The 13,787-nt window shown below is 37.5% G+C and overlaps 1 protein-coding gene across 1 annotated transcript in view; it reads left to right on the top strand.

The window, feature by feature from the left end:
- DOCK7 (dedicator of cytokinesis 7) overlaps window positions 1–13,787 on the top strand; it is a 223,319-nt gene that overhangs the window by 198,581 nt on the left and 10,951 nt on the right. The window contains exons 43-47 of the mRNA XM_031664896.1: window positions 1,300–1,425; window positions 2,967–3,056; window positions 3,176–3,412; window positions 3,768–3,911; window positions 5,044–5,150. Coding sequence (XP_031520756.1) covers window positions 1,300–1,425; window positions 2,967–3,056; window positions 3,176–3,412; window positions 3,768–3,911; window positions 5,044–5,150 — 704 coding nt within the window. The remainder of the gene's footprint in view (window positions 1–1,299; window positions 1,426–2,966; window positions 3,057–3,175; window positions 3,413–3,767; window positions 3,912–5,043; window positions 5,151–13,787) is intronic.

Genomic DNA, 13,787 nt, shown 5'->3' with positions numbered 1-13,787 from the left:
TTTACTTACTTGTAATGTGCATATAGGCACCACCAGAGAATCCTAAAGTAATTTTGTATCTAAATGGTAAAAATTAGCTGAGAAAAGTGGCACACACCTGTAATCCCAGCTACTCAGGAGGCTGAGGTGACACTTTTTAAAAAAACATTGTAAAATTGCATAGAAAGTGTCCAAATATTTATTTTTATTGAAAGAATTTGTCTTCTGATATGCTGTGTGAGAATTAAAGTGACCTTAATGTACTTTGTACCTGACATGAATGTGTAGTTAATGCATGCCAATGGGTGGTTTGGGTGCTTTAGAATAGCCAACTCATCTCAAAAATATTTTACTTATTATCTTTCACTCATATATTTTTTTCCCTTTCTGTTCCATTTTTAGTAACTCTTCTACATAAAAATTTTTTACTGGGCTGGGTGCAGTGGCTCACACCTATGATCTCAGCACTTTGGGAGGCTGAGGTGGGTGGATCACCTGAGGCCAGGAGTTTGAGACCAGCCTAGCCAAAATGGTGAAACCCTGTCTCCACTAAAAATACAAAAATTAGCCAGGCATGGTGGCTTACGCCTGTAATCCCAGCTACTCGGGAGACTGAGGCAGGAGAATCACTTGAACTTGGGAGATAGAGGTTACAGTGAGCCAAGATTGTGCCACTGCACTCCAGCCTGGACAAAAGAGTGAGACTCCATCTAAATAATAATAATAATAATAGTGTATTGGCACAGGGCTGCTAATTGTAGAATTTTTGCTTTAGTGCTTCTGGAGGGTCTTGACATTTACATTGTCTGCTCTATGCCAGGTGCTATCTTTGACTCCTAACTTACACAATCTCATTTAATATTTGTAAAGAGGTTATATAAAGGCTAATGCTAATTTAAAAATATGTAAGTGTTGTTTAATTAATTTGATCTAGTATGCTCTAGTATCAGCACAATTAAGACAGTTTATGTTATATCAAGCATCTTTTCTTGCAATAAGAAAAATGAGTTAATTTATCTCAATTATATAGATTTTAAAAACATAGACCAATGTGATAGAGGCACTTCATACAAACTCTGAAAAATATTATATGCGATTTAGTCACTTGTTAGTAGCCCTATTTACATAGTTATTTGTTAGAAATAATGAAAAAAGAAAGACTTTATTTTGTTTAAACCTTCATTTAAAATATTCTAATTTTGAATTAAAACTTTTTGCAATGTTTTGGAAATTTTATGCTGTAACAATCTAAACATAATGTGAAAAACAGGAAGATTTCATATTAAAGTTTCTTCATTTTCCTAAACCTAGGATGGTAAGCGGATGTTTGGCACCTATTTTCGTGTTGGTTTTTATGGAACCAAGTTCGGGGATTTGGATGAACAAGAATTTGTTTACAAGGAGCCTGCAATAACCAAACTTGCAGAGATATCTCACAGATTGGAGGTGAATGCTGTGGTGGTTCATAAAATGTCATCTTTAGTTTGTATTCTCTCTGATGATTAGACTTTCAGATCCAGATCTAATCATTTAATAAGCCAGATCTTGCCAAATAAACTACTCTGTTAGAGAATAAGGATTTTTAATAGTTACAATAATACTCTTTCAAATCTTTTATGGCAGCTATAAAATAGTAATACTGTTTATTTTTTGAGACTATTTTCACACATATTTTGGAAACCCCTGTATCCTTCAGAATTACTGCGACTTATGGAGAAATATATAGTATAATCCCACATTTTGTTGAAAAAGAGTAGGTAATAATTCAACTAGAACCAGAACCCCAAGAAATTTCTGACCCAAGCATATTATCTCTTTGGCTTAACTGGTTCCTGGTGAGATATCTTTAGAATGTAAAAGCCTGAAATCACACCTTAAAAACACTTCCTTTAACCTTTATAACTTCTTAATTTTCACCATAAATGATTGAGTTTCATATTTACTGGGCTAACCAGTTTTTTTCTGTTACAGTTGTTCTTTCCAACCTTTCTCTGTTTTTGTTACTCAAAGTATAGTGGATGGACCAGAAACATTGGGATCACCTGGGAGATTGTTTGAGCTGCAGAACCTCAGACCTCACCCCAGCCCTTCTGAATCAAAGTCTGCATTTTAACAAGATCCCAGGCGATTTCTATTCACAAAGCAGTTGGAGAAGTAGTACTCTAGGCTTGTTTTTATTCTCACTGATGTTAATTTCTTGATGTTATATTCCTATTGGTGACTTCTCTGGCCAAACTGACATAAATTAGCTCAAACTGTTACTTTTTATTTTTCAAGAGGTTAGGTGTAAGTCTTGGAAAATATTAATTGAGACTGTATTTATCAAACTTACTCAATTATAAAAATCACCTTTGGGAGAGCAGTGGGGGTTTCTCCTTTGAATATTCAAATTCGATTTTTCCTTTTGAATAGCTTCATCCTTTGCCCACGCTGCTACTCAGTGTCATGTGGAATAGTCACTATATTCTTGACCTAAGGTTGCCTTTTCAAAATGTAAACCTATATGAACTTCAACAGGTCAATGCTTTTATTTGAAAATTCTGGGATTAAAAAAATAGTTCCTAAAAATGGATGTTTATTCATTGACCCATGGTCTGTAAAAAGCAAGCCACAACAAACTCAGTAAAACTAAGATTTTTATACATCAACAATAATGAGTTTCTTTTGTCTTTGCTTTCTGTTCCCTTTTGTTTCTCTTGAGGACTTCTTGTGGAATCCTGTGTTTTTATTGGAGAAAATTGTTGTTTTCTGATATTTTGTGTTATTTAAAGTTTGTGGATGGGAATAATGTCAAATAAATATGGACCAAGACCATGCTAATTTATAAGCTAGTATAATTTTTATAAGCCTAAATCATGTTTTAATTATTGATATGATTGTACAGAATGCACTAATTCTCCTAATTTTGCTCAGGAGTCACCCTCAGGCCTTCTCTATTTCCCAATCTCTTTAACTTCATATAAAATGTTTCTTTTTCTTTATTGTAGGGATTTTATGGAGAAAGATTTGGAGAGGATGTGGTTGAAGTAATCAAAGACTCTAATCCTGTAGACAAGTGTAAATTAGATCCTAACAAGGTATAGTTGATTCGACTATGATGACATGTAGGCATCTCTTTGAGATCCTCTGTGCAATTTTAAGAAAGACTAAATGATGACTTAACAGTGAAGAAATGAAGGACTTTTTTCTTTCCTAGGCGTATATTCAGATTACCTATGTGGAGCCATACTTTGACACATATGAGATGAAGGACAGAATCACCTATTTTGACAAAAATTATAATCTTCGCCGATTCATGTACTGTACACCCTTTACTTTAGATGGCCGTGCCCATGGGGAACTTCATGAACAATTCAAAAGGAAAACCATTCTGACTACATCTCATGCCTTTCCTTATATTAAAACAAGGGTCAATGTCACTCACAAAGAAGAGGTAAGTCCATAAATGAGCAAACAGCATTAGTGAAGCAAATATATTCAAGCCATGTAACAACAACTTAGATGTACCAGAAGATATGTACCATCCCTTACACCATAACATATTAGAACTTTACCCATTTTTGAGTCCTTAATTTTTTACTTCTTTTCTAAGATCCTAATTCACCCCCAGCTTTTTCTTTAAAAGGTTGATTTTTTTTTTTTTTTCATTTGGGGATCCAAGTTTGGAATTTTATTGTTACATAAAAGTTTACAATTGATTTTTTTTTCTAATTTCAGTTGATTATACGTAAAGTTCATTAAATAGTATTCAGTCAGTACACCAATTTAACAGATTCTCTTTTACTCAGATCATCTTAACACCAATTGAAGTTGCTATTGAGGATATGCAGAAAAAGACACAGGAGTTGGCATTTGCAACACATCAGGATCCTGCAGACCCCAAAATGCTTCAGATGGTACTCCAGGGATCTGTAGGCACAACAGTGAATCAGGTTAGTGCTTTTTGCTAGCACTGTATGATTTAAGCTGTAAATATGATTTGGGATAATTTCAGATCACAAATAACTGTTAAGTCAAATGAAAAGCATCTACCTTCTCTACTGCCTATATTTTTCTATCTATGCATTCTTATATATTCTATTAAGAAGGAATCAATTCACTTAAAATAATATTTCCTTAAAAAGCTTGTACTAAAAGACTGTGATCTTTAAAACAAAGACTCGTTTTCAGAGCTGTGCACATATATGTGAACCTCTACTATGTTAGGTTCTCCCTGATGTTACCTTCCCCAGATCTCCTTTACAATAAGTTGTGAGGATTAAATAAGTGATATGGAATCATTTTTTTTAATTTGAAGAATATAGTGACACAATAAATTACTGTTCTTTTGTCATATGCAGATTAGAAGCCATCCCCATTAGTCTTTGTGATTGGTTCATTAAAATTATCTTGTTGATGATTTTGGGCATGGCCCCAGTCTTAGGAATATTCCGTGATAAGGGAAAATTCAGAAAGGCTTCAAGTAAGATTTCCTTTACCATGTCTTAACTACTTTTCAGATTAAAGGAACAAAGCCAAAAAATGCCCCACCAAAACTGAAATAAATACCTTAAGACCTTTACCTCCTAGAAACATGCTTGATTTTAAGGTTTTATCTGCAAATGATGTAGCTTACAAAAGATATCTTCTTTAACACAATGTCCGGAGCACCTTTGGAATACCGAGGGAAGCTGTTTTAGCAAAATCAACTCTGATAATCAGCGGACTGGCAAATGTAGTAGCTTGACAACTTTTACATCCAGGATCCATTTTAAAATGTGAAAAATACAAAGCAAAATACATTAATGAACACAGTAGTCAGTCCTTGAGTTCCTGTTCTGTTTCTTTGAAGAATAAACTAATAAGAAGTTAATTGCAGTAGATAAGAATGTAGAATGAAATTAGAAAATACTGAAACAGTCTGTCTGTGGAGTTTTAATATAGGCGTAGGCACATATGTATTAAGCTTAAATGTAGCCATGTCAGTGCTAAGAAAAATCATTTGAGTAAATTCTGTCTCTGTGATTTTAGAGATAACAAAAAAAAACCAAAAAACACTTCTTGTTTTATTTTCTTATTTTGCAGGGGCCTTTGGAAGTTGCCCAGGTTTTTCTATCTGAAATACCTAGTGACCCAAAGCTCTTCAGACATCATAATAAACTGCGACTCTGCTTTAAAGATTTTACTAAAAGGTATTCAAGGCGTTCTGCATCAAGATCTTCAAATTGAGACTGTCCAATACCACAGTATGACATAAGGGCCTTAAGGAACTATTGAAAAGAAAAAATAGGCCAGGCACAGTGGCTTACACCTGTAATCTCAGCACTTTGGGAGGCTGAGGCAGAAGAATCATTTGAGGCCAGGAGTTTGAGACCAGCCTGGAAAACAAAGCAAGACCCCCTCTCTACGAAAAATATTTAAAAATTAGCCAAGTGTAGGTTGTGTACCTGTAGTGTCAACTACTCAGGAGGCTGAGACAGGAGAGTCGCTTGAGCTAGGAGTTGGAGGCTGTAGTAAACTATGATTGTACCTGCACTGCAGCCTGGGTGACAGAGCAGGAGCCTGTGTCAGAAAGAGAGAGAGGAAAAAAAAGAAACAGAAAAGTGGTTGACAATAATAAGTAATCTGTGTAGAATTTACTATTCTTTAATAGCATATACTTATTCCCCTCTCCCACAACCCTACCATACTCCATAGTGCTGTATATTTAATTTTAAAAATTAGAAAAGCCAAGGCTCAGGAGATTTTATTAACTTGAAACTACTATTAGACCATTTATCTTAAAAGCTACTATTTATTGTGAATCTTCAATATTTGAGTTTCTGCTTCCTTCCCCCGAGGGAACTTACAAGCAGTAAACTTGGGAGCAAAAAACTTGGGTTCAGATCCTGACCTTATCATTGATTGTGCTTTTCCAGGTCACTTAATTTCTATGATCCTGCATTTTCTAATCTATAAAGTAAGGATAATGATATCTACTTTATCTATAGGGAAGCTGTGCAGATTAGGTGAAATAATTTATGGGTGTGTCAGTCCCCAAGACTGTCCCCAATTTCAGTGATTTGCTAGGAGGACTCACAGGACTCAGCATATAGTTATACTACTGGTGCCTGTGATTTATTGCACTGAAAGAATACCAAGTAAAGTCAGCAAAGGGAAAAAGTGTGTGGAGTGAAATCTGGAGGAAACCAGGAGCAAGCTTCAAAGGGTCCTCTGCCAGTCAAGTCACATAGGACTTACTTAATTCCTTCAGCAATGAGTTGTGACAGCAGGTGTGAAATGTGGGAACCTCATTAGAGACTCAGTGCCAAAGGTTTTTATCAGGGTCTGGTCATGTAGGCACCCTCTGTCTGACATGTACCAAAATTCTAGACTCTCAGAAGGAAAGCAAGTAATTCAGCAGGTGAACTATGATAGTAAAAGAAAGAAACCTGTTTCCTGCTTTTAGAATTGACTGATTTCTGGTGTTAATTTTATTATTTGGGAGGTTTAAGAAAACAACAACAAAATACACCTTACCATCTTTGTAAGCCAGATGATTATGGAACAGTACATACTTCTTTAGGTCATAGACATTTAGTAACAGACAATCAGGTGCTTTGTTTCTTGCTTTTGTTTTTGGAATATTTTACCATGACTACAATTCTTAAATGTCCTCCTTTTGTATACATTTACTATAATGAATTCCTGTAGTCAACAGGTCTCCTTAAGTGTTGCTGTCTGTAGAGGAGGTTTTCTCCTTTTATATTGCAAAAAACAAACAAGAGGTCGGGCATGAGTGGCTCACGCCTGTAATTCCAGCACTTCAGGAGGCCGAGGCGGGCGGTCAGGAGTTCAAGACCAGCCTGGCCCACATGGTGAAACCCCTCTCTACTAAAAAATACAAAAATTACCCAGGTGTGATGGTGGGCACCTATAATCTCAGCTACTTGGGAGGCTGAGGCAGGGAGAATTGCTTGAACCCGGAAGGTGGAGGTTACAGAGAACCGAGATCATGCCACTGCACTCCAGCCTGGGCAACAGAGCGAGACTCCGTCTAAAAAAAACAAACAAAAAAAAAACGGAACAACAGCAACAAAAACTACATAATATAAACCTTACAAAGGAGTTATAGGCAATACTACATTTTTAATTTTTGGTGTTACCATTCAGTATGGTAACTAAATAGTATGCCTTTATGCATATGTATTTTATAATAGTCATATGTATAATCTTAAATTATTTTTCAATTAAAGTTTAAACTGTTATTCTAGTGGTTATATTCTTCAAATTAATATACTGTAGTCATAATATACTTATAATCTTAAATTCTTATTTTTTAATTAGAGTTTAAATTATAATTCTAATGGTTACGTTATTTCCTAAAATTAATATACTAGAATTTAAGTTGAATTTGAATGTGGTATAGTTTATACTACAATGTATCTTTTTCTTTTGTTAAATTAAAATTTCCAGCATGAGATGACTGAGGCACAGTACCTGAACATTTTTTGTTTTAGAGACAAGGTCTCACTTTGTCACCCAGACTCTGTAGTGCAGTGACACAATCACAGCTCACTGCAGCCTCGAACTCCTGGGCTCAAGGGATCCTCCTACCTCAGCCTTATGGTATGCACCACCATGCCTAGTTATGTTTGGTTGGATGGGGGGTTTTGGTAGAGATGAAGTCTTGCTATGTTGCCCTGGCTAGTCTCGAACTCTTGGCCTCAAGCGATCCTCCCACCTCAGCCTCCCCAAGTACTAGGATTACAGGGAAGAGCCACCATGCCCAGCCTACATGAACATTTTTATTGGCTCACAATATGTAGTACATTCTAAAAAGTGTCTAAGTACAGTTGACCTTGAACAGCACAGAGGTTGGGGTGCCAATCCCTTGTACAGCTGAAAACCCGTGTAAACTTTTGACCCCCCCCCCAAAACTTAACTAATAGCCTGCTATTGACTGGAAACCTTACTGATAATATAGTCATTAGGTACATAGTTTGTATGTTATATATATTACATGCTGTCGTCTTACAATAAAGTAAGCTAGAGAAAAGAAAATGTTCTTAAGAAAATCATAAAGAAGGCCAGGCACGGTGGCTCATGCCTGTAATCCCAGCACTCTGGGAGGCCAAGGTGGGTGGATCATGAGGTCAGGAGTTCGAGACCAGCCTGGCCAAGATGGTGAAACCCCGTCTCTAATAAAAAATACAAAAATTAGCTGGGCACAGTGGTGGGCATCTGTAATCCCAGCTACTCGGGAGACTGAGGCAGGAGAATCACTTGAACCCGGGAGACGGAGTCTGCAGTGAGCCAAGATCACACCACTGCATTGTAGCCTGGGTGACAGAGCAAGACTCCATCTCAAAAAAAAAAAACGAAAATCATAAAGAAGAGAAAATGTATTTTACTCTTCCTAAGTGGAAGTGGATCATCATAAAGGGCTTCATCCTCCTTGCCTTCATGTTGAGGAGTCTGTGGAGGAGGAGGAAGAAGTGGGGTTGATCTTGCTATCTAAAGAGTGGCAGAGGCAGAACAGGTGGAGGAGGTATCAGGGGAGGCAGAAGAGGCAAGCACACTCAGTATAACTTTACAGACATAATTTTTTTTTTAATTTCCGTAGGTTTTTGGGGAACAGATGGTATTTGGTTACATGAGTAAGTTTTTTTTGTTTTGTTTTGTTTTGTTTTTTGTTTTGTTTTGTTTGAGACAGAGTCTTGCTGTGTTGCCCAAGCTGGAGTGCGGTGGTGCAATCTTGGCTCACTGCACCTTCTGCCTCCCGGGTTCAAGCAATTCTTCTGCCTCAGCCTCCTGAGTAGTTGGGATTACAGGTGCCCACCACCATGCGCGGCTAATTTTTTTATTTTTAGTAGGGACAGAGTTTCATCATGTTGGTCAGGCTGGTCTTGAACTCCTGACCTTGTGATCCGCCTGCCTCGGCCTCCCAAAGTGGAGTAAGTTCTTTAGTAGTGATTTGTGAGATTTTGGTGTACCCATCACCCGAGCAGTATACACTAAACCCAGTTGATAGTTTTTTATCCCTCATCCCAGTCTTTTATCCCTCATCCCTTCCCACCCTTTCCCACCAAGTCCCCAAAGTCCACTGTATCATTGTTATGCCTTTGCATCCTCATAGCTTAGCTCCTGCTTAATGAGTGAAAACATACAATGTTTGGTTTTCTCATTCCTGAGTTACTTCACTTAGAATAAATAATCTTTAATCCCATACAGGTTGCTGCAAATGCCATTTACTCATTCCTTTTTATGGCTGAGTAATATTCCATCATATGTATACACCATAGCTTCTTTATTCATTGATTGATGGGCATTTGGGCCAGTTCCACATTTTTGCTATTGCAAATTGTGCTGCTATAAACATGCATGTGCAAGTATCTTTTTCATGTAATGACTTCTTCTGAGTAGATACCCAGTAGTGGGACTGCTGGATCAAATAAATGGTAGTTCTACTTTTAGTTCTTTAAGGAATCTCCACACTGTTTTCCATAGAGGTTGTACTAGTTTACATTCCCACCAACAGTGCAGAAGTATTCCCTTTTCACTGCATCCACACCAGTATCTTTTTTTTTTTTTTTTTTTGGTTATGGCCATTCTTGTGGGAGTAAGGTGATATTGCATTGTGGTTTTGATTTGCATTTGCCTGATCGTTAGTGACGTTGAGCATTTTTTCATATGTTGGCCATTTGTATATATTCTTTTGGGAATTGTCTGTTCATGTCCTTAGCCTACTTTTTGATGGAATTGTTTGTTTTTTTCTTGCTAATTTGTTTGTGAGTTCATTGTAGATTCTGGATATTAGTCCTTTGTCAGAGGTATAGATTGTGAAGATTTTCGCCCACTCTGTGGGTTGTCTTGTTTACTCTGCTGACTGTTCCTTTTGCCATACAAAAGCTCTTTAGTTTAATTAAGTCCTACCTATTTATCTTTGTTTTTATCGCATTTGCTTTTGAGTTCTTGGTCATGAAATCTTTGCCTAAACCAATGTCTAGAAGGGCTTTTTCTGAAGTTATCTTCTAGTATAGTTTCAGGTCTTAGATGTAAGTCCTTGATCCATCTTGAGTGGATTTGTATAAGTTGGGAGATGAGGATCCAGTTTCATTCTCCTACATATGGCTTGCCAATTATCCCAGCATCATTTGTTGAATAGGGTGTCCTTTCCCCACTTTACGTTTTTGATTGCTTTGTCAAAGATCAGTTGGCTGTATTTGGGTTTATTTCTGGCTTCTCTATTCTGTTCCTATTTTTATACCAGTACCATGCTGTTTTGGTGACTATGGCCTTATAGTATAGTTTGAAATCAGGTAATGTGATGCCTCCAAATTTGTTCTTTTTTTGCTTAGTCTTGCTTAGGCTATGTGGGCTCTTTTTTGGTTCCATGTGAATTTTAGGATTGTTTTTCTAGGTCTATGAAGAATGATGGTGGTATTTTGATGGGAATTGCATTGAATTTGTAGTTTGCTTTTGGCAGTGTGGTCATTTTCACAAAATTGATTCTACCCATCCACGAACATGGGATGTGTTTCCATTTGTTAGTGTCGTCTGTGATTTAGTTCAGCAATGCTTTGTAGTTTTCCTTGTAGAGGTCTTTCACCTCCTTGGATAGGTATATTCCTAAGTTTTTTGAGGTTTTTTTTTTTTTTTTTTTTTTTTTTGCAACTATTATAAAAGGGGTTGAGTTCTTGATTTGATTCTCAGCTTGGTTGTTGTTGGTGTATAACAGAGCTACTAATTAATGTATATTAATTTTGTATCCTGAAATTTTGCTGAATTTATTTATCAGTTATAGGAGCTTTTTGGAGGAGTCTTTAGGGTTTTCTAGGTACACAATTATATCAGCAAGCAGCAACAACTTGACTTCATCTTTACCGATTTGGATGCACTTTATTTCTTTCTCTTGTCTGATTGCTCTGGCTAGGACTTCCAGTACTGTGTTGAGGAGAAGTGGTGAGAGTGGACATCCTTGTCTTGTTCCAGTTCTCAGAGGGAATACTTTCACCTTTTCCCCATTCAGTATTATGTTGGCTGTGGATTTGTCATAGATGACTTTTATTACATTGAGGTATGTCCCTTGTATGCCAATTTTGCTGATGCTTTTAATCATAAAGGGGTGCTGAATTTTGTCAATTGCTTTTTCTGCATCTGTTGAGATGATCATGTGATTTTTAATTCTGTTTTTGTGGTGTGTCACATTTATTGACTCATGTATGTTAAACCATCCCTGCATCCCTGGCATGAAACCCACTTGATCATGGTGGACTATCTTTTTGATATGCTGTTGGATTTGGTTAGCTAGAATTTTGTTAAAGATTTTTGCATCTATGTTTATCAGGGATATTGGTCTGTGGTTTTCTTTTTTTGTTATGTCTTTTCCTGATTTTGGTATTAGGGTGCTACTGGCTTCTTAGAATGATTTAGGAAGAATTATCTCTTTATCTGTCTTGTGGAATAGTGTCAATAGGATTGGTACTAATTCTTCTTTGAATGTCTGGTAGAATTCAGCTTTGAATCCATCTGTATGGATATCACAATTTCTGTCTGATATTTTTGCTTTTTCATTTTTCTAAAAATGTTTCCATGTGGTTCTTCCACCATTTGCCTTAGTTTCTGCGCCCTTATCATAAAGAGTCCATATTGTAAAAGAAGTCAGAAGCAGTCTTAGGTTATTGAAACCCTTGTGCCAGATTGTCTCATGTCAATTTGTTTTCTGGCACTGCTGCTTCCATGTTTTCTGCCTTATTTTCTGGCAGTGGTTCAGAAGCACTCATCTCCATCAAGTCATCTTCTGTTAATTCCTCTGGTATAGTTTCTATTAGCTCTTGAATTTCTCCATGATCCATGTCTTAAAACCCTTCACGCTCCACCTTTTAAGCCATATCTACAACTGTTTCATGATTTCTTTGATTGGCCCTGTTGTAAATCCTGTGAAGTTATGCATAACCTCTGGACACAGTTTTCTCCAGCAGGAATTGATTGTCTTGGGCCTGATGGCTTTCTCTGTAAACAGTGGTGACATTTTCAGTGGTATAAACCTTCCAGACTTGTGATGTTCTATCAGAGTTCTCTTCCATAGTGCTGATACTCCTTTCTATTAATATAAAGTACCATGTATAATGAGCCTTATAGGTCCTTAAGACCCTAGATCTAGAAGCTGAATTAGAAATGTATTTTGTTGTTGTTGTTGTTAGTTTTTGTTTTGTTTTGTTTTGTTTTTTTGAGACAGAATCTCGCTCTGTCACCAAGGCTGGAGTGCAGTGACGCCATCTCAGCTCACTGCAGTCTCCGCCTCCCAGGTTCAAGCGATTCTCGAGCCTCAGCCTCCTGAGTTGCTGGGATTATAGATGCCCACCTCCAAACCTGGCTAATTTTTGTATATGGGGTTTTGCCATGTTGGTCAGGCTTGTCTCTGACTCCTGACCTCAGACGATCCACCCGCCTCGGCCTCCCAAAGTACTTGGATTACAGGCGTGAGCCACAGTGCCCGGCCTAGATGTTGTTTTTACAGGGGCAGGTAGACCACTTCAAGACCTTTGGTGTTAAACTCGGGGTTCTGGGTGGCCAGATGCAATGTCCAATATCAAAAGAACTTTAAAGGGCATTCCCTTAACTAATAAGATACTTCCTGACTTCATGGACAAAGCACCCATGGAGCCAATCCATAAAATGGGTTCTCATCTAGAACTTTTCATTGTTCAGCCAGAATACTGGCAGCTGGCTTTTACCTGTTCCCTTCAAGGTTCAGGGGTTAGCAGCTTTGTAAGTAAGGGCAGTCTTGATTATAAACCTGACTGCATTTGTACAAAACAGTAGAGTTAGCCTATCCCTTTTTGCCTTAAATCCTCGTGCTCACTTCTCTTTTTTACTAACAAATGTCCATTGTTGCTTTTTTTTTTTTTCTAAATAGGGCACTTTTATCTGCATTAAAAATCTGTTCAGAAAAACAATCACCACCAAAAAAAAAAAACCTGTTCAGGCAAATATACCCCCTCTTCAGTGATTTTTGTAATGGTATCTGGGAGCTTGTCTGCTGCCTCTTGGTTGGCAGAAGCTGCTGCTTGGTCAGTAGAAACTGCCTCTCCTATCTCTTGGCATTTTAAAAAGTCAAACCTCTTTCTAAAATTATCAAACTATCCTTTGCTGGCATTAAATTCTCCAGTTTTAGATCCTTTACCTTCCCTTTGCCTTGTCTTGTAATGACTTCACTTTTTCTCACATCATTAGTCTACAGGTATACTTTCCTTACAGCAATCCTGTACCCACATAAAAGCTGCATTTTCAATATGAGATAAAATGGTATTTCTAGGCTGGGTGCAATGGCTCACACCTGTAATCCCAGCACTTTGGGAGGCCAAGATGGGTGGATCATGAGGTCAGGAGTTCAAGACTAGCCTGGTCAAGATGCTGAAACCCCATCTCTACTAAAAATACAAAAATTAGCCAGGTGTGGTGGCACACACCTGTAATCCCAGCTACTCTAGAGGCTGAGGCAGGAAAATCGCTTGAACTGGGTGGCAGAGGTTGCAGTGAGCCGAGATCATGCCACTGCACTGCAGCCTGGATAACAGAGCGAGACTCCATCTCAAAAAAACAAACAAACAACAACAACAACAAAAAAGCGGTATTTCACAAAGAGTGCAAGGTTTTCATGCCTACTGGCTTACAAATTTCCTTTTCTTTTTTTTACAGTGGTCTTTACACTGGATTCATATGTCTTGAGATGGTGGGCAGCTGTAGCTGCAGATCTCAATCTATAATACCAAGCAATTCACCTCTTTCCTGTAATGTCATAACTTTTCTCTGCTTCTTGGAAGCACTTCCAGCATCACTATTGG

Source organism: Papio anubis, chromosome 1 (assembly GCF_008728515.1).
Source record: "Papio anubis isolate 15944 chromosome 1, Panubis1.0, whole genome shotgun sequence".
In the NCBI taxonomy this organism is placed as follows: domain Eukaryota; kingdom Metazoa; phylum Chordata; class Mammalia; order Primates; family Cercopithecidae; genus Papio; species Papio anubis.
Note: the sequence above shows the minus strand (reverse complement) of the source record. Positions and strands in the feature narration are given on the sequence as shown.